The sequence below is a fragment of the Haemorhous mexicanus genome, chromosome 23, assembly GCF_027477595.1.
Source record: "Haemorhous mexicanus isolate bHaeMex1 chromosome 23, bHaeMex1.pri, whole genome shotgun sequence".
Taxonomy (NCBI): Eukaryota; Metazoa; Chordata; class Aves; order Passeriformes; family Fringillidae; genus Haemorhous; species Haemorhous mexicanus.
The window spans coordinates 4,416,270-4,436,543 of record NC_082363.1 but is presented as its reverse complement, the minus strand read 5'-3'; the positions used below and the strand labels follow the sequence as shown (position 1 = coordinate 4,436,543).

The window sequence follows — 20,274 nt, the reverse complement described above, 5'->3', positions numbered from 1 at the left end:
AATAAGTAGGAAAATAGAATTTAGGATCTTCTTCCTGGCTGTAGCAGGAATAATTTGGGCAAAAGTAGCTCTTAGGCTGTTGTGGCAATTTGTGGGAGCCTTGGCGATAGATAGCAGGGTGAGAGGGAGGAAAGCATTCCAGATCTCATCAATACTTGAGACAAAAGGCTTTCTGCTTTGCAATTACTCTTCCTGTCCTTCCCTCTCCTTCCCTCAGGCCACAGGCAAGAAACCAAAATAGAGATTAGGCAGCTTTTAAATGCCACAGGCTCATAAAGGAGAGGAAATCCAGAGCCAATCAAGAATTGCAGCCTGGGCTCAGGCTTGTGACTTTGTCCCTCTCATCTGCAAAGGGAAAAAGGAAATCCCCAAATTCAGTCTGAGTGGCAAAACCCCCAGAGATTTGGGCTGGAGTCACATCTGTCACATGCCCTGGGAATCCCCGGCAGGCTTCGCCTGCTGTGTCTTCCCACATGATCAGTTGGCTGCTCTGGGCTATGTCTGAATGCTGAGGGATGGATGAGCAGGGCAGAGCTTTCCTCTTTTCTTCCTTACAGTGGGCGAAATGCAGCAGCAGTGTAGATCAGGTTAAAATTGTGTCTCATCTCATGAAGTTATCTTTAAAAACCAGCTGCTTTCTGTGAGCCTTAAAGCAGCTCGATACGCTCTTATCAAAATCGAAAACCGCTCCACAGATCCTTAAGAGATTTTGTTTCATTGGGCTCTATTTTCTATAAATCTCGTTAACTGCTTTGCCAGTGCCCTCTCACCGTGTTCCTTTTTCATTGCAGAAATCAACCAACAAACCCTGTTCCAGCCCTGCAGAGCAGCAGCGAGGCTGCAGGGCTCAGCTCTGCCCTGCCTGTGCCCGTGTGGCACTGGGGGTGAGGGAAGCAGGATTTCCCTGGCATCAGGAGCCTCCAGCTCCTCTGTTTTGTGGAACACCCTGTGTGTGAGGGCAGGGGCACCAGGCAGGAGCTCAGCTCTCTGGCTTTTCATTGCCTGCCCTGGGTGACTCGTCAGCCACAGACACAGCCCGAAGGTGCCTGGGGGATCTCTGGTGTTGTGAGAAGGGTTTAAGCTGCCACGTGCAGTGACTGGGGGTTTATAGAATAAACATTGAAGTGAGATACATAATACCTCCACTGAATGAATGCACCATCTCCAGTGCTGTCAAACAGATACCGTGGCTGTGCTGACACCCCAGTGTTTATTTTCAGGGTGATAAGGAAGAGGAAGAAAGGAGGAGCAGCCTCCCCAAGCCCTTGGGTCCAGGCTGCTGGGACCTGGGGGATAGAAGGAGGTGTAGTTTGGGAGGATGGGGCTTGGGTTTCTGGTCACAAGCAATAAATATTTGTGTGTATGTGAAAAAAATGCTCACTGCCTCCCATCTTGGAGGGTATTTGTTATTTCTTGGTGTTACAACAGACTTGCCTCAGTTGTGATTTGGCTTAGCAAACAGCAAAATCTCTCTACACCCAAACTACAGTGGCTCCTGTCTGCTGGGCAGCACCGTGCCTTTAAGGACATTTCCAATTGCCATCGTAGTTTTTAAGTGGAAAAAGTTTTCCTGTGTCTTTGAAGTTGAGCAGTAGCTCAAAAGGGAGCAGGTTACTCCCTGTCTAGCACTGATCTAAGCAGAGCAGTGAAACCAATGTATAAGCTTGTGCTTTTATCCTTCCCTTCTGTTTTGCTTGTTTGTTGTCATTTTAAGCCAACATCCATGTCCTGATGCAGCATTAGAGGTGGTTGGAATCTCATTCTGCTGATGTGTTAGCATGAGAGAGAAATTGTAATTAAATAACAACAATTCTTTTTTCCCCCTAAATTCTCTTTCATTCTAATTTTCAGCATGTAGCAGTCCAAATACATCCAGTGAAGATGCTGGCTATTTTATCAGAATTCCTTTCTTTTCTTTCCTTTAACCTATCACTGGCACTTCCTGCATTAGGTACAAGATCCTCACAGAGGAGTTTGCAGATTGCAGACATCACTTCAGCCAGGTAACAGCAGCAAAAGGGGAGCATTTATTTGACACCAAATCCTGACTGTTGCTGTTCTGTGGAGCCTTTTGCTGATCTGTGGGACATTGTTCCAGACTTTCAGTCTGATTTTGTTGCTTAATGTAACCCAAACCTATTTCTTGCTTCTTGCTTTTAGACCACAGAATGGTTCTATGATCCTGTACAACAGAAAGAAAGTGAAATACAGGAAAGATGGATATTGCTGGAAAAAAAGGAAAGACGGGAAGACCACCAGAGAGGATCACATGAAACTGAAGGTGCAAGGAGTGGAGGTAGGAGCATGGTGGGGGTGGCTGTGGGCTGTGCTGGGCCAGGAGGTGATGGCTCCCCAAGACACCTCAACCCAACAAAGGGTTGGGGTGTCCACACCTTTGGAAAACTACTCCTATTTGCTAACTTCCATCTGCTACCCCTGGCCTGGGTCTTAGTTGCTGGTTGGGATAAAACCCCAACTCCCCCCATCCCCAGCAAATATGCTTGTTCTTTATTACTCCTTTGAGCAAACTGTGAGTACAGCTTCACCACCCACCTGTGTGGCTGCTGGCTGGGCTGTGTGACTGTAGAGTGTCTCCACACTGAGCATCTTCTGGTAAACTCTGTGGTTTTGTAACAGGCACTGCCCAAGGGCAACCCAGCACCTCAGGGTGGGCTGCACAGCACTCTGTAACCATGGTAGCTGGAATGGGTCCAATTTGATTCTCACAAATCTCAGCTAAGTTTTGGAAGCAATTGCTGTAATTTCTGTGTGCTGATGGAGCGTTGGTCTTGCAGTATGCAGGGGAAGAATTTCTGTTGAATTTGACCCAGAATCCATGTGTGTTTTGAGAGAACCTTTGCTCTGCTGATGGTATTCAGCCACTCAGACACATTCATGCCTGTGACTGCACCTGAGGCATTATTTCTGAATAAGCTTTCTGGAATAAGCTTGTTGGTTCTAAAATATGTCATTGTTTGACACCACTTTTCTTTCTTAACCTCCGTCTGCATGAGGAGAGAGCTGTTCTGATTACTCTGGTCACTTCTGATGTTAAAGGTTTGCACAGGTGTGGATAGCAAGTGCATTTATCCAAGTTTTATATTTATTAAATAGCAATTACTTGTTCTGGTAGCAGAAGCCCACCCGCAGAGCTGTGCCCAGCTCATTCCTAAGAATCAGGGCTATATTCCCAACACTGGATACCAAACTTGGGGCCAAAGTGGTCCAAGGCTGTTAAAATGTGTAATTGCAGTGTTCAGCTGTGTCAGTTTGGCCAAGGGGTGGGAGGCTGCCGGGTGTGTGTTTGTGTAGGCTGGGTTGATTTTACAGTTGACAGTCTGTGAGCCTGGCTGGTGTAATTGGGGTGTCCATGACAGGCAGAGCTTCACTTGTGTCTCCAGGCCTGTCTGGCAGCTGTCAGGCTGATGCTTTGCAAGGCATGAATCTCCCTCCTGTTGGGGTGAGGGGCACCCTGCTCTCCCCACGTGGTGCTGGTGGCTGACACTCCCCCAGCATCCCCAAAGTCAGTGCCAGCAACGGGAAGGGGACGAGTGCCCAGAATTCATCTCGTGCTCCAGCTTCCTCCTAGCCCATTTGTCATTCTTACATTCTGTCTGCTCTAATGAGGTTTTGGGGTTTAAAATAGTATTAAATGGATTGCATTATATTACACCAGAGAGGCATAACTTTGTTCCATAATTTTTACATCCAATAACAATGTTTTATTATGACAAGCACAAAAAAAAAAAAAGTCATCATCACAGAAATGGTGCCTTGTTTTTGTTTTGGGTTTGCAGAGTGTGATTTAATTAACTTCTGTAAACTTTCACAGTTCAGAACACCAGACCTGTGCTGTCCCTTTACCTGTAGCAAGGGATTGTTGATGACCTTTGGCTGCCACATGAGCACAGAAGAAAATAAATGGGACTTTCTTGGGGTTATTCCAAAGCTGGAGCTATCCAGCCCTTTAGTGCCCAACTGAATGGATGTGGTGGTGATTGTGTTTAGCTCAAAGAACCCTGCACTGAACCCATTAATTTCTCTTTTACTGAAGTGTGTCTCCTGGAAAGTAGCAAATAGGGGCACATCTGGAGCTGGAGGAAATGCAGCTTTCAGGGATCCTCCTTGTGGCTGATCACATTCACCACTCAGGAAAATAAGTGTTAAACTATTTGCTTTGTGATTTGGATGTACCAGGGTTTAGCCATTCATTCCTACATCCTTCTCCAGCTTGAGAGCCCTTTAGTACCTGATTTTCTGTCTTCAAGAAGGTACTTGCACCCTCTCATCCACAGGCAGCACCTGGGTGGTCACTGCCAGTCTCTGTTCTGAATGATGCAGAAGTTGTCTGTTCTCTTGACTTCCAGGTGTTTCTTGGGCAGAACGAAGTAGTTTTAACCTTATTAATTAATTACTCAATCAGTACACCTTGCTACTTCACAGACAGCGTTTTGGGTGTAGGTTTCTGATACCATTCTAAAAGGAAGCAATGTTCTCAACTTGGACACGTAGGCAGCAGATTTAAAATAACAAAAAAAGGCTTTTTTCAAATTTGGAGTGATACTGTAGTTAGCCGCATTAGGGTTTAACAGGGCATGAAATAACTGTCTGCCTTGTGGCACTGCCAGATCATCTCAGCAACTCTTGCAGCCAGAAGATAAATAGGGATCATTGTTGCACTGATGGAAAAGTACTTGCAGAGCCGACAGCCAAGAGCATCAATAGCATCCAAACATTGCTCTGGAAATGACAGCTCGGAGGCAGGGAAGAGGAACATGCTGGCCTGTGAAACTACTGACCAGCCAGTTCTGAACAGGGATTTGTATTAGAAGATTTAATAATTAATTCCTTCCTGAGTGTTGTCAATGTGATGGCTCCTTTGTCTTTCCAAGTTTTGGGTAAATAGAAAAATACATTTTTGAAACAAAAAGTCTACATCCTGAGGGATGTTGATGTCTATCAGAACCCTCTAGAAGGATTTGGTGAGCATGGGTGAGACAGCTAAAGCAAATTTAGGACATAAATAAGGAATAAACTACTTTGACTCATTTAAATAAATATGGATTAGGAGGAATAAACTACTTAACCAAGCGGATGTTAAATGAACATGGCCTGAAATCCTCAAGCTGTTGCCTTGGTTAGCATTGCTGTACAGGAAGGGTTTGGGTATTACTTGGTTAATCTGATCACAGTCCTGTTAGAAAAGGCTGGATAAACCAGAAAGAAGAAGTTAATTTGGCCTTTCCCTTAATACACCTCTTTGTGCAATTCTTTGTGGAATCTCTGGTCTGTGATCCTTTTTAAAATTCTAATTAATTAGGATCCCTGGTGATGTGTTCCTAATCAATTCACATAATTAAAAATATTAACTAATAAATAATAGGAAGGGGAGTGTTGGAATGGCTTTGCCATGACTCTGGATGGTGCTGCTCTGCTTTGCAGGCTCCTGGCTCAGAAGATGCATTTCTGCCTTTTCTTGTGGGTGAACTTTTCCAGGAGGGTGTAACTGTGCCTTCACGTGAATTCATAGTAAACTGCTGCCAAAATTAAAACAAGGTCATGTTTTTATAGTGAATTTCCCTCTTGTCATCTGCTTTGAAACGTTGACACTGATCAAGCTGCTCTTTATCCTGTGTTGAGGATATTTTAGTCTCTCCAAACCCCAGTGCCTGAGAAGTGGTTATGGAGAAGGGTTGTCCCAAGGCTGGGGCAGAGCTGTGCCCCTAGTCCCACTCCAAGCACCAGAGCTTCTGTATTTGAAATTTCTTGTAGATTGGGTGTTTGTTACCTTGGTACAATATGGTAATCTTTATGAATTCCTTAAAAAGAAAAAACAACAAAAAAGTAAAACTTGATTTCAGTCTTATTAAGAGAGAAACTCCCTTGTGGAGATGGAGATGCAAAGTATCAATTTTGTATGCAGGACTTGTATTTAATTAATATCATAACAGTCCCTTAACACTATTGCAGATTAGTCCATGAGGACAGGAATGAAAATTTTAGATTATTCAATTACTGCATAAACCCTGGGACATCACCATCAAAACTTCACACAGGTTTTGTAGCATTTGGGTTTTGGCAGCGTCCCTGTGCTCGCCCTGGGTCACCAGAGTGGGGACAGCATCAGTGGCCTCTGCAGCCTGGGGCACCTGTGAAGGACCAGACTTTTGATTTTGGTAAATGACCAAATGAGCTCCTCTGCACTGTGCAAAATAGCCACCATGGAATACTGAACTGCAAAGTGGTTTTACATCTCTCTATTCCCTGCTATTGTGGGTGAAATCTACTCAGCTGTCATGGGAGGGTGGGAGGTGGGGGTGGCACGTTGGAGCAGCCCTAATCTGGAGAGGGATTCCTTGGGCAGCCTGAGCCAACTCACTGCAATTCCCTTTAATTTACATGGGCTTTGCTCGCCCTCAGAAGTGAGCTGTGTAGTTTGCAAACTAATTAGGATCACATTGTTCACTCAGTCTGCTTAATGCATTTCAGAGAAATACTGTGGAATGGCTTTGGAGGAGAAAGGAGAGTTTAATGTGAGAGGCTTTCTGGAAATATGACACACACGTGTGCATACATTAACACAAACAAGTGGCTCTGAACAATGGAGAAACTGCTCACAAGGAGGGGCACTTTTCTGTTCTTCATCATTGCTGCAAATATCATTGTCCTGACACCTCTCCTGAGATTTCACTGATCCCCTTTATAACCAGCCTTTCCATTAAGCCCCTGTAGCTCATTAGGAACCAACAGCATCTCCCCACCTTTCCTGGGAGCACACTCACCTTTGCAGTGTGCACCTCTCCACAGTGGGCACCACAGGCAGATGCTTGTGCAGAAATGTGGAGGTGTTGACTGCTCATGAGCTGTGGTTGGAATTTATTTCTGTTCCAGCTGGTGTTTATGGCACCTGGAATGCAGGGTTGTGATGGCATCTTAATGATTCCTGTGTTGGAGGCAGTCCTGGGAAATGGGAGCATTGTTTTGCCATTTCTGAAGGGGAGTATGGATTATTGTTAAATCCAGAATGGATCTCCTGGGAGTCTCTTCAGAAGGGAACATACATATCAATAATCCCTTTGTATATCAGGGCCCTGATGTATTCTGCAGCAACATAAAGTCACAGCAAATTCTCTTGAGTTTTGGCTTCTTTTCCTAATGCCCTGTACATATCCAGAAGATTTTTTTTTCTTCACAAGACCCATAACATTCCTAATCCTTTAATTGTCATGGTTTATTTAACTTCATCAGTGGAACTTTTCCTAGTATCTGGGTGTCTCAGGATGAAAATTCAGCTGAGATCATGGCCTTGGGGATGCTCTGCCTGGCAGGTGCCCTGTAGGCAAGTTCTGCCCAAATCAAGGACAACCACTGTCCCTGCAGTGCAAGGCAACAGGTTTGCAGCAGCTCTCAGGTAATTGCTCTGTAATTGACTGCATCATCATTTTTCCCCTGTTTAATAAATAGCATGAATAAAGCTGAGCCACATGTGGTAGGGCTGTAATTCAAATCCCATTCACTGAAGTCTGAGCATTTTTCATTTAGGATGTAAAAAGACAGTTTTGATGTAAATGATTCCAAAAGGATCTCTGTGGACTAATGACATTAACATCAGGCTAGCTTGGAATTTTGTTGAGTAATTGGTGCTGCAACTACACCCTGTGCTGGGGGGAGAGAGGGAACTGGGAACCTACAGCAGTGGAAGTGTCCCTGCCCATGGCAGGGTGTCCTTGAGGTCCCTTCCAATCCAGACCATTCTGTGATGGGTCTTTGGGGATGTCAGTTTGCAGAATCCTCTGCTGACGTTGAATTTTGCCTCTTGACTTGCCTGCAAAGCAGTGCTAGATGTCATACTGCTTTTTGCATCACCAAAACAAAACAGTGAAACAAAAATTTTAACAAATATATATATACTTTTAGTTATCCTTATGAAGGAAAGCATTAGAACAAGTATACAGACACAAAACACATTGGCAGGCCCCTGCATCCCTCTGAAATGTGAGGCTTGTGTCGCCTCACCAACTGCATGGCACAAACACACATTGACATTTATATTGACTATTTCAGTTTAGAGAAATTCGAAATTAAATCTATTTTCTGCCAGCTCTGTGGGAAAATCCATTTATGAAAACAAAATCCAATAGGAGATCTAAAGATTGGTGGCCAGAAATGAAATATATTGAGAATAAAATACATGGAGATTGGATTGCTGGCTCTGTGGTCTGGGTTTAACATGCTAGGGACTGGGATGGGGATGGAAGGGTACTGGTACAGACTTTATCCCTGGGTTTACAATGTAGATGAGTTTACAGCAAAACAAAGTAAACATCAGTGCTTTTTGGAGCAGAGTCAGTGGTCAGCATTTACCTTTCTGACCGCACACTTTCCTTCTGTGCCTATGTGGACAAATATGAACTCCAGACAGTGTCTGTCCCTGGAAGTGGTGCCTGGAGAGGGGTCAGTGGGAGCAGTGCTGTGAGGAGAATCCCTGCCATTCCTCACAAGATTAAGAGGTTTCCTGGTTCTGTAGGGATCCCTGTGTCTGCACGGAGGATCCAGATGCTGGAGCAGCATGTGCCTTGTAATCTTGTAATTGCATTGTGGGCTGTGACGGAGATAAGGGCTTCCATGGGAAGTGAGGAACCTCGGTGGCTCTGCCTTCCCTGCCTGGCTTTTAGTGAGCTGCTCTTTCTTTCTTTCTTTCTCTGTGTGTTGGGCAGGAGGACAGCCTTGTTTGCTGTATTGCTGCTGATTCTGTGTGTGTCAGGGGTGCATTAAGCATTTTAATTTCCTGAGTTCCTGTTGGAAAGTGGGATATTGCTCACCACGGCGTGCGTGGGGAGGGAGAGCAGTCTTGTCTGAAGGTTTGAAGGTGCTGGAGTTCCTAAACACAATCTGGTGTTGTCCCCAGCCAGCAACACAGACACACAGCCTGTCAAGAGGGGATTTTAGAGTGTGGCTACATCTGACATGTTTGGATTGCCACACCATTGTAGGATGTTATTTACTTCCTTCTTTTTTTGTAGGCAAGGGATGAGGATTAATTAGATGGTGTTTGGACACTTTCTGGACATAAAAAGCATTAATTGCCCACTAGCACCCTGGGGTGAAGTGAAAAGGGAGACATGACAGAGGGGAGCAGGGATGGGCTTGGCAGCGCCAGCAGCAAGGGGTTCTGTTGTTTCCCAGCCGGGATTCTCTCGGTTCCCAGGCGGGATCTGACCCAGGAATTAGTGTGAGGCAGGAGCTGAGCTCTGGGTCTTGCTGTGTGTGCTGTAGGTCAGATTGAAGCTGCCGGGGGACACGGCTCTGCTGTGCCGGCTCTACAGCAGGGGAGCCCGAGTGATCCTGTTGGTAATATCAGGAATGCAAAAAAAAATTATTGTATTTCTGGGAGAAAAACTGTTTTTCTACTCTCTACTAGTCCTAAACCCATCGCAGACGTTGTCTCACATGTAGCAGTCGCCTGGTCTTTGCGGAATCCCTTTTCCGTGGAGCGGTGGGATAACGCGTCCGTGCGCTCCGGTGTTCCCATATTTCTGCTGCCATCGCGTGGCTGCCGGGGATCAGCAGCGGGCTCCGTGCGGGAGGGACCCCGCTGCCCTCCCGGGGGCTGCACACCTGCAGCCGGACCCCCAGCCCTCTGCCGCACCCTTGCTCGGTGTTGTGGTGATGCTCCCCCCACAGCTGGAGTCCCTCCGTCCTCCGTGGGCAGCAGCTGGACACGGCTCCACGCACCAGGGAGGGCTCGGTGGCCATCTCTGACTGCAGCGCTTGGCAGAGCTGCCCTTGGTTTAGTGTTTGGCTGAGTTCTCGCAATAAGCTACAATAGCTCTGAACTCCTCTAAGGTGAAGAGTTCAGGCATCCAGATCAATCAGTAAAGATTCTGATGTCCCAGTGCAAAGCCTGGGGGCTCTTGGGGCATGTCTGGGTGCCCCTGCAGGGGGTCAGTTCAGCAGTCTGAATTGCTGCTAGCATAGTCCAGGCTAAGGAAGCAAAAAGGACCTTTACATAATATCCAGAGATGTTTTATTCAGCCATGCAGTGAGATGTTCAGGTCCCACACACAGAGGGTCTCACTTTATCTCCCAAGGGGCCCGGGGGCTCACCCTGGTCTGGGGCAGTACAAAGATGAGGGTCAATAAAGGAATAGGGAAGGAGTGGCTCAGGGACATAGGAACAGACAGAGGAACAGGGGAAGGAGCCAATGGGGTCTAACAGCTTTTTGAGGGAAGCTTCTTGTGTCTCCCTAGACCAGGGAATGGCTCCCCAGGGTCTCCACAAGGGGATGTGTTGGTGGTGGCTGGGCTGGGTGCCCCAGCACCTCTTTACTCTGGCCAGCACTGACCCACTGCAGCCCCCACCATGGCATTCCCTCTGCCCTCCTCGCTGGACAGCACCAGGCTGCTGGAGTGGCTCCTTGTCAGTTACCACGACAAATCCGTGGTGTTTTTCCATTAAAAGGCCCTGTGCTCCAGAGGACTGCAGCGTCTTAGAGCACTATAAATATGTTTGTGAAGATTCTGCCTTCTGTCTGACCCCAGACACTCTCTGATACTGCGTGGGCGTTTCTGTTGATGGTTACACTTTGCCTGCAGTTTTTGTGTGCTTGTTGCCATGAAGAAATTTTGAATAAAAGCAGGATGAGGTGACACGAGCATGCTGGAGCAGTGTGAGGAGGATTTGCAACGCCTGTGACTCTGCTGCACTGCCTAATCCTCTTGCTGCACTTCCTTCTGAGCTTGCATGATGGGAGCAAGGGCTTGGCCCTTCCTTGTCCTTCTGTTGGTTAGGCTCACTGTTGTCCCTGCAGGCAAGTTTCCATTGTGTCTGTAATGTCCTACCAGAGCCAGGACAATTTATTTTAGCATTTTTCTACTAAAAGGAAGCATGTTTTTAAGCTTTAAAAGATGAAATGCCATCTCCTTTCCTGCCTTCTGTGTACTTGCCTTCTGTACTTCCCTTCATCCCTGGGAAGAAGAGATATGGTTAGACTTCAGTGTCTCTTTAATCTCTCCTTGTTGTAATTATAAAAAGTACATTTATAATGACAAAAACATGATCAATTTTTGTGTGTTAAATCATGAACTTTCCTGTAAATACTTGCTGCCCCTAGCTCCAAGCCTGGTGGTCCAGACCCACCATCCTATACTGTCTCCATTCTTAGGGCAGGCAGAGGGAGCTCCCAGACTCCAAAAGCCCTTCCTGCCTCATTTGTCACACATTTGAATTAACATTTCTTGAACTATCACAGCTATATAAAATAGACAGAAGGGTTTCAATCACAAACCCAAAATCAAAAGGCTTATTAATGGCTGGAGGTAACTGGAATTTAATATTTGCCTGTTGTCTTGTCAATTCTCAGCATTTAAAAGCCCAGCAGCATGGGGATGATTCTATATATAGCAACTTTATTTGAATAGACAGCATAGCTTCAAAGTAAATATTAATTCCATTATGCTATTAACAGTTATTTATCATGACAGAAAGCCATAAAGTTATTTTACTGGAATACAGCCAGTAAATTGCATCTCCTAGATGAAATACAGCACATGTTGAATTCCAGCAGCAATTACCCAACATACTTTATATATGTTGGTGACAAAACATGTTCCAACATGAGCCAAGCTCGGGCTTGTATGGAAAACCCTTTGCAGCCATCACAGAGCCACAATGCTGTGTTCCAGTGGCCCTGGACCCATCATGAGCCACTGGCCAGGATCAGGAGCACCGTGCCATGGAGCAGTGACACACTGATGCTGCTTCTTGCATATTGTATATTTGACTTTTTAATTCCCTAAATTGCTCATTAGAAGTCCCTCATAATTGCCTGACTCCAAGCTATGGCAAGAAGTCTAGGTTTTAGTTGTGATTTTTTCTAAAAGATGTTGTGCATTTAGAGTTGATCACTGATTTTCTGCTGCTGTTGCCCTAAGTATGTGTCCCTAGCAGAGGTGGGAACCACTGGGGAATGTGGGCAGGGCTTTATCCTTCTTCATGAAGTGTTTATAGAGTTATACTGCCTGTGCCAGCAGCTTCCACATGCCCTGGTGTGATCCATGGATCAGCTTTTCCTCGTGCACAAGGAGTGGTGCAGAAGTGGGGGCACTTCCAGCTCTGCAGCATCCCTGGGCAGAGGACACATGGATGGGGTCCCTGCTGTGACAGGACAGAGGATGTTGCACAGTATTACAAATTTCAGTGAGTTTATGAAGGCTGTCTCTGATTGCAGTCTTTGGTGGGGACTGACCTTCAGCATATATTAGATCTTCTATTTTATAGCAGAAAACAATATCAGGGAAACATTAAGGGTCATCAGCAGTTGGATGAGCTTGTGCTAGCAGAACAATGAAGGCTGTCTGCCAAAGATTATTGACTTCTTGTTGTCTTTTATCCACAAAAATAACTCTTCTTATGTATAAACTATGAGAGCTGTGCAGTAACTGCTGTTAAAGGAAAACTCCAATAGAGTATTGAATAAAATATTTTAAAAGAATTTTAGGTTTCGTTTCTTTAATGACTAAGAAATGTCAGCACCTGTGCACCAAGTGTTGCTCTAAGCAGAAGAACATAAAGTTCATTGTATCACATTTGTAGATATTTTATATATTTTTGTGAGAACTGGAGAGAGCTCATTTAAAAAAAAAAAGCTCATTTAAAAAAGCTCATTTAATAAGAATCATCTGTAAGATCAACTAGATTGCCTGCAATATCAGGAAGATTAGAACTGTGAGGTTGGCATTGGAGAACTTTTCAGATATCAAAGAATCAGCTCAGTGTGCAACCACCCAGTGTTTGAATTGTAAAAACATCTTTGAAATTGCTCAACTCTTGATTAAACAAACAAAATCTGAAGTGGATTGGGGATAGGTCGTGATTTTAACATTAGATTATCAAAATCAAAGGAAAATGTGTAACAGTTGTTGAAAGTCCATGGTGGGAGGAAAACCTCCAAGTACAAGATTGTTAGCTGTAATGTTCCTTGATATCCTTGATATTCTGTAACCAGGAGGACACAATAATGAAAATAGAGATTGCAAGGTCAAGAGCAATAGCTGGGATTGGTGCCTTGAGAGGTTACCTAGAACAGAGGCAGGGCAGTGTTAAAGGAATAAAGTAGGTATTTATTAAAAAGGCCTTCCAAGGATACACCTTGGGCAGTACAAGAGCCTGACTGAGGCTACCCCCAAGATGGACAGTAGGTCACGAGTTTTCACACTTTTTTAAGTTTTGGTCCATTTCCATATTGGGATTGTCTGATTACAGCTTCAGGTTTTGCAGTCCCATCCTCCCAGACTGCTCTCCTCAATTCCCTGCTGTTTACACATTTTGGGCCTGAAGCTGCAACAGTGTCCTTGGTTCAGGGGCTGGAAAAGGATTGTTTTGTGTGACTGAACTGTGAGGAGAACTTGCTAACACTTTATATGGAGTTCAGAGTTATATACTAATGCAGTACAGAATCTGGATAATATGAAAGCTGAAACTTAAGGCATCAGGATCATGTGGCCTGCACAGCACACATTGGAAAATCCCACCTACTGATGCCTGAATTCAGTTGTTATGCCTTTGTCTTCCAAAAAGATGTTGGTCATGATGCAAAGAAGAGCAAAGGTGGAGAGCTGGCTGCAGGCTTGGGAATGATGCTCCAAGGGGCTGATCACTTGTGCTGGTCAAACATTTCATGTATGGCCATGCTGCCTCTATTTTAGGAGCCCTCAGATGGATGTCTTCCACCTGGCTGAGAGTGCCATGACAGGTTCCTCCAAGCCCTGCAGAGTCAGGGACAGGTGACTTGTCCCCCTCTGCTGGGCAGGTGATGACTGGGGTTGGACCAACCACTAATGGGTTGGAAGGGAAGCGTGGTTGAATCTTTGAGCCAATTCCCAGCCCAGATGACAAGGAGCTGTGTGACAGGCTGTGCTTCTTGTGTGACAGGCTGTGCTTCAACAGGAGCATTGTTGGTACAAACAAGCCCAGATGCCCTGGACACGGGGACAAGGCAGGGGAGAGCTGGGGTGTCAGAGGCCACTGACAGATGGCCTTTGTTGGGAGCACAGGTCTGAGCTGGCACAGCTGGGGACCTCGGTGCCAGCCAGGACATGAGTCAAGGCCATGCCCTCTCCAGTTCCCTCAGCGAGAGGCACTCAGAAACAGAACCTGAATTTTAATGTGTGTTTATAAAATGCTTCTAGTGGCATCAAATGACAGGCAGATCAGTTCTCCACTTTCCACTGTGCCACATTACATTTTACCTTGTAGTTCTGATCAGGGCAGTTCTGCCTCTTCTCTTGTGTGAGTTGTTCTAAACCAGCCTTTTTTGGCTCTTTACAGAAGATTACAGATGTTCCCCTGTTTCCTTCAGCTGCTGCTGCTGAAAGCCTTCCTGTGCTCTGATAATGCCCTTTTCCTTCCAGTGGCTCCCCTTGACCCACAGATGGATGCACTCAGCACTCTCTTTGTCTGCCATCCCAATTCTATCACCTTTTCTTTGGAATCCATTGGCCCTTTCTACCTCTGTTTCAAGATCCTCTTCTTCACCATGAAGTTTTTTGAGTTTTGCCTTGTTGACGTGTCCTTTTCTCTAATTCCCTTTGTCCTTTCCAATTCTGTCTCCTTGTCCATCATCTCTTGTCTCTCCAGCCCTGTCCATCAGAGGTTGTATCCAAGGTATTCCTCTGTCCTTGTTCACCTTGCCTGTACTTGCTGAGTGTTCTTTGGGACACACAGTGGGCCTTGGTGTTTCTCAGTGAGCACCACGTGCCTCTGCACAGTGTATAAATGATTAACTGTGGTGATGGTAAAATGTAGGGCACAGTGTGTTTTTTGACAGGAACTACATTGCTGTTGAGGATACATTTTGCTTCCAGTGATGTAAATGTCTTTCACCAAATAAAAGGAGCGTCTAGGACCTTCACAAAAGTCCTATTTTTATTTCATGAGGCTCAGGGTAACAAGCAAGACCTTGAAATACTTTATCTGTATGGGCAAAGCATTTCTGTTATTGTAAATAAACAGAAGTGCCTCTGTACCTCTGACTCTGGAATTTGGAATTTTCCTCCTTCAGATCTTTTAGGAGCTTGTTCAATAAATGGGCTCTCAGGAGTGCATAATCCTTCTCTGATCTTCACAATTTGGGGGTCATAATTCAAATTATTAATCAGATAGATATCATGCATTTGGTCTGCCTCGACTTTGGGTCATTTATGGTCATTTTTTGAGTTTGGTGTCATCAAAACATTGTGAAAAAGCATGGATGAGTCCCAAGTGAAGAATCACGACCCCCCCTCCCCCCCTCCCTACTCTGGTGCCTAGGTAAAGTGTTTTCTATCCAGGCTCTTGGAGGTGCATCCTTATTTCATGAATGACTTCAGGGAGAGGAGCAATCCCCACCAGGAAGCCATCAAGAAAGTGGATTTTATTATATTTTGCCAGAAAAAAAAATGCAGCACAGTTAATACTTCTCCAGGTCCTGTGGGATCTTGCTGACTAATGTGAAATGACAGTTGTCACAATATTCTGTATAAATACCCGTCTAGTTGCAGGTGTCTGTTCTATTTTTAATGTGATCCCACATTTCTTGCAGTGAGGGAGAAGGGGATGATCGATGGACCCTGCACCTATGTCTGTCATTTATGTTCTTGTGTTGTTTATATGAATTCCAGGGGTTTAATGCACTTGCTGGCCTACCATGGTAATGGTTATTCATGTAATTTCACTGCCAAGGGTGGACGAGGTGGTGCTGAGCTGATGGCTCCTGGTGACGTGGGGACTTCATTTGGGGTGGCAGAGATGATGGGTTGGGAGAATAAAACTTGAATTAAGGAAAAAACCAAATATAAATAAATGAGGAGGATTTGTTATGAGTGAATGGTACAAGGACGGTGGTTTGATAAATTTCAGGCTGTTTCTTTAGTTACAGTTTGATGTGTCTGAGGCATATGAAGCAAACATCCTCAGGTCACTGGGATTTTTCCATGTGGGTAACTTGAGCCATTCCTTTGTTAATTTGCATATATACATATCTGTTTGTAGCCATACATATATTTACACTGCTGTAGCTTACTCAAACGCATTCAATGAATTATTCATGAGAGACATTTTGAATTTCAATTCATCAGCATCTTGCTTCATGCAGGCTGTAGCTGCACCTCTGACCTCAGAGGTAGGAAAGTTTGTCTCAACATGGGACACATTTGCTTCCCCACAGCTCTGGCAGGGGCTTCTTTTGAGCATGGCCAAGGGGAAGCTATTGGAATAATTACCAATCTAAGCTGGATGGGACGTGCCTGAGCTTGTCTGGCCCTTGGTGCTGAGCCAAACAGCAGCACTGTGGTGTTTCACCCCAGAGACACTTTTGGCTGGCTGGGTGCTGCAGCTGGGTGCTTGGAGACAAGTCCAGGCATGCAGGAGCTCTGGTGGTGGTGGGATGGAGCTTTACCCCCATAACAGGGTCTGCTCCTCAGGGTTACCTCTGCTGGAGAAGCTTTAAGGCGATGGTGAAGGAAAGGAGTGGGTTCTGATGGAGGGTTTGGATCCAGAGCTTTATTCTGGCCCACAGGCCCCTGAATCCAGCACCAGCTCCAACAGAACTCCCTGACCCCGTGGGTGCTGCTCCTTTTAACCCCGGGGAGAGGGGGAGGGAAGGGGTAGGGAGCCACCAACCAGGTACAGGAGAGGAGATCTCAAGGGACAAAGGACACCTGGATGGCCCAATACCCCCCAGGGGTAGAGGGCATCTTTTGAATCTGCCAATCACTCAATGCCCTTCTGGAACTCCAGGACTGACAGACAGTGCTAGGAGGGGAAAGGAGAGGTGACTGACACACCTGGCAGGGAATTATCAGGGGAGGGACCCGAGGTTCTGAGGTAAACCCTGAAATCACAACAGGAAGCTCCTGGTGCCATGGCTCTCCCATCAGCCCAGCAGAACACAGGGTGCTGTGCACCCACCAAACTCATGTCCTGCTTCCATGGCAACTCCTGATTTCTGTAGGCTGAGCAGGGAAAGTCCCAGCACCAGTGCTCCCAGTGTGACCCCTGTGGCACTGTCCCAGTGACTGGTGGAAGGTGCTGTTTGATGAATGGATGCTCTGTGCCAGGTTTTGGCAGCCTCAGACAGCCTTTTGCTTTTGAATAAAGCATTTCTGTAGCCTGCTCAAAATCTTCCAGTGGTGTTTACATTTTAATAGGCACTGCTGTAGAATGGAACATATTTTTATTGCTTACATTTATCTGCTGGAGCAAAAACCGAGTGCCTGGGTACAGCTTTGCAGGGAATTCACTCTTCTAAGTAATCAGTACATAAGACTGTTTAGGAGAAAATACCATAGAATTTTAACTTGTCAGAAAACCATGCTGTGCCTGCGTTTGATTGCCAATATACATCATCAGAAAGAAATTCTATTTAAAAATAGAATTTTCAGCAATGTCAGCATGGAATAAAATGAGTGGGAAATGGAAAGTCACATTTCTTTGTTTCATGCTAAAAGGGAGACCTCTGATACTGTTGTTTTAAAAGCAAAATTAAGAAAAGTATGTAAGCTTTGAGAGTATTTATCCAAACATTTACAGTGGAAGGCTGGTTCACCTCCATGAGCACCCTCATGGCAGTTTGGTACTGGGGGGTCTGGCAGGGGAGGCAGTGGTGCCCAGTGAAGCAGTTTTGGTATCATTCCTGCCATGTGGTGGGAGTACCTGCCTGGCCCCACAGCTGAAGAGGTGGTGTGCAGTCAGAGGGCAGTGCCTGTGCCATGGAATGAGCAGTGGGGGCTGCCAGTCCCCTCCCTGGGACAGGATGTGCAGCACAGGGCAATGGCCACATGCCACATGGTACAGAGTGAACAGCCACATTCCCCAGGGAAGCCTCTTCATCCTCACCTGACCTTCCCAAGAGGCAGCTCTTTCAAACCTTGGATGCAGTTTAAAAATACACTTGCAAGGTGTTTGTTGAGAAACAGCTACTGCTGGTGGGAGCAGGGACAGGCTGAGGGTGGGGATGCCTTTCTTGCTCCACAGTCTTCTGCTGCTCCTGCTGCTGGTGGGGCACAGCTGAATTTCAGAGCTGCCCTGCTGGCAGGCTGTGCCAGTAGCTCTGGAGGCAGAGACACGTCAGCACTTCTCATCACCCATGTGAAAAATGCCAGTCACTTGTTTTTAAAATCTAAAAGTTTAATAGTAATAAAATGGTTATAAAATAGTAATATAATTAGAGTAATAATAATCTGGACAATTTGGATTAGGACAATATGAGAATAGAAACAAAGAGTTACAGACAGTCCGGGTACCTCTTTCTGGGCAAAATAAGCCCGAAAAAGGTCCCATGTTAACAGAGGATTAACCCTTAAAAGCAACAGCCTGTTGCATATTCATACACCTCATCCATGGTGCATCAATTCCATTCACACACAGGATTCTGTCTGGGCAGTGTCAGCTTCTTCCTCTGAATCCTGACGGCGTCTGCAGGGCTGAGTGAGGCAGGAAGAAGTTCATTTCTCCTGATAAGAGAGCAATAAATTCTCTTTCTCTGAAAGCTTTAGGTGTCCTGTGGCTGCTATCTCACTGTGAGTCCTCTCTTTAAAAAAGTGTCCTACATAGCATAGTTTCTATTTTAACATTATGTTATTACCTAAAACTATATTTAACACACTACTTAAGAAAATGAATACAGCATAATTTTCTGACATAACACATATAATATTCATTTTAATATTTGCAAAAAGCCAATCATAAAATACACATTTTTCACAACCCAGCAGCTGGAGTGCTGGTGAGAGCTGGCTCCCCAACCAGGACATGGCGTGGTGTGATTTAGGAGGAAGCTCAGCTTTGGCAATCTGCAGGCAGTTTGGGCTGATGGATCTGCTCACTGGAGCTGATGCAGGTCTGCTCAGGACAAACAGCTTTGTCTGCAGAGCTCCTGCCTGGGAACATTTTGGCAGTGGGTTGATGGGAAGTGCCGTGGTGATGGATGGGCAGTGTCCCAACAGCCATGGGTTGCTTTAAAAAGCTAATCAGGTGCTTGAAAAAGTTATTCAGGTACTTCAAAAAGTTAAACTAAAGATTTGATTTGGGGTAGAATATTGAGTCATTACTCAGACCCTGTTTTCAGTTGGAAAAAGGGAATGCTGATGAATCTAATGCTCTCAAATCAATTTCTTTTAAAACAAATTGACTTGATGTTTTGCTTAGCGTGACAATCTGCAAGCAGCAAACACCTATTGGCACATTTACCAAAGAAAAGTATGGATTAAATTGCAGTTAAAATAGAAGTTAATTTTCAATACATAGCAATTCCAAACTGTTTCAGTTGTCCATGTTGATTTTCCCCTCTCATTGCCTGCGGGAAGGTTTCTCCTGTTCCAAATGCAGACAAGGCCCCAGGTCCTCTGGCAGAGGAGGAAGGCAGCTCAGAAGTCACAGCTGGCTGGGACAAAGGGAGAAGGGAAGGGAAAGAAGGGAAGGGAGAAGGGAGACAAAGGGAGAAGGGAAAAGCCCAGCATGCAGCTCCCCAGGTGTCCTTGGCTGGTCCTGCTGCAGTTCCAGCACCTTGGGTGGATGGCTCACCACCTGCCCTTGGACTGAAGTACAGCCTGCAGAGACCTGGACTTGGACAGACATGAACTTAGGGAGTGGTAGGGAAATAAAAGTGTAAATGACTGGGAGTTTACAACAGCAGTTTGTTTTGACCCCAGCTAAATGACCTCTCAATAAGCCATTTCCTTCCTGAAGACACAGTGACATTTTCAAGGCTGTAGAGTGTTAAAGATGGGGAGTGTGCAGCAGCCAACTGGGACGGGCTCAGAACAGCTGAGGGATCCTTCTGCCCCTCTCTCCACCAGCATGGTCCACAGGTGTTACCTGCCAGCACTGGGGCAGTTTGGTCAGTGCCCAGCAGCTCCTCCACACCCTGATCCATCATGGCTATCTCTGCCTGGGTGTCCTGCCTTCTCTAGGGAATAAATGAAGCTCTGAAAGGGATAATTGTAGTGGCTCGCACAGCAAAGTGAAGATAAAACACAGCAGTGATAGCAGAAGTGGTTATTATAATCTGCATGCTCTGTAAAATGGGAAGGGACGTTTGATTATTGAGGTTAAGAAGTCTCTGTGTCACTGCTAATGAGTGTGGTGTCACAGGGATTCCTTCCTGCACTACTTTCTCTTTTTTTTTTGTCTGCATTTCTGAGTATTTTTCACATGCTCCATCTGCTTCATGGCCTTTTGAATGGTACCTTCCCACTTTGGTAGGGATAATCCATCAAATTCCAGAGTGTTGTGTT

General features: G+C 45.6%; 1 protein-coding gene across 6 annotated transcripts in view; it reads left to right on the top strand.

Moving 5' to 3' along the window:
* The window catches only part of CAMTA1 (calmodulin binding transcription activator 1), a 242,332-nt gene that overhangs the window by 80,302 nt on the left and 141,756 nt on the right, over positions 1-20,274 (top strand). For all 6 annotated transcript variants that reach the window (XM_059866816.1, XM_059866815.1, XM_059866809.1 and 3 more), the window contains one exon: positions 2,161-2,296. In XM_059866816.1, the coding sequence (XP_059722799.1) occupies positions 2,161-2,296 (136 nt within the window). The remainder of the gene's footprint in view (positions 1-2,160; positions 2,297-20,274) is intronic.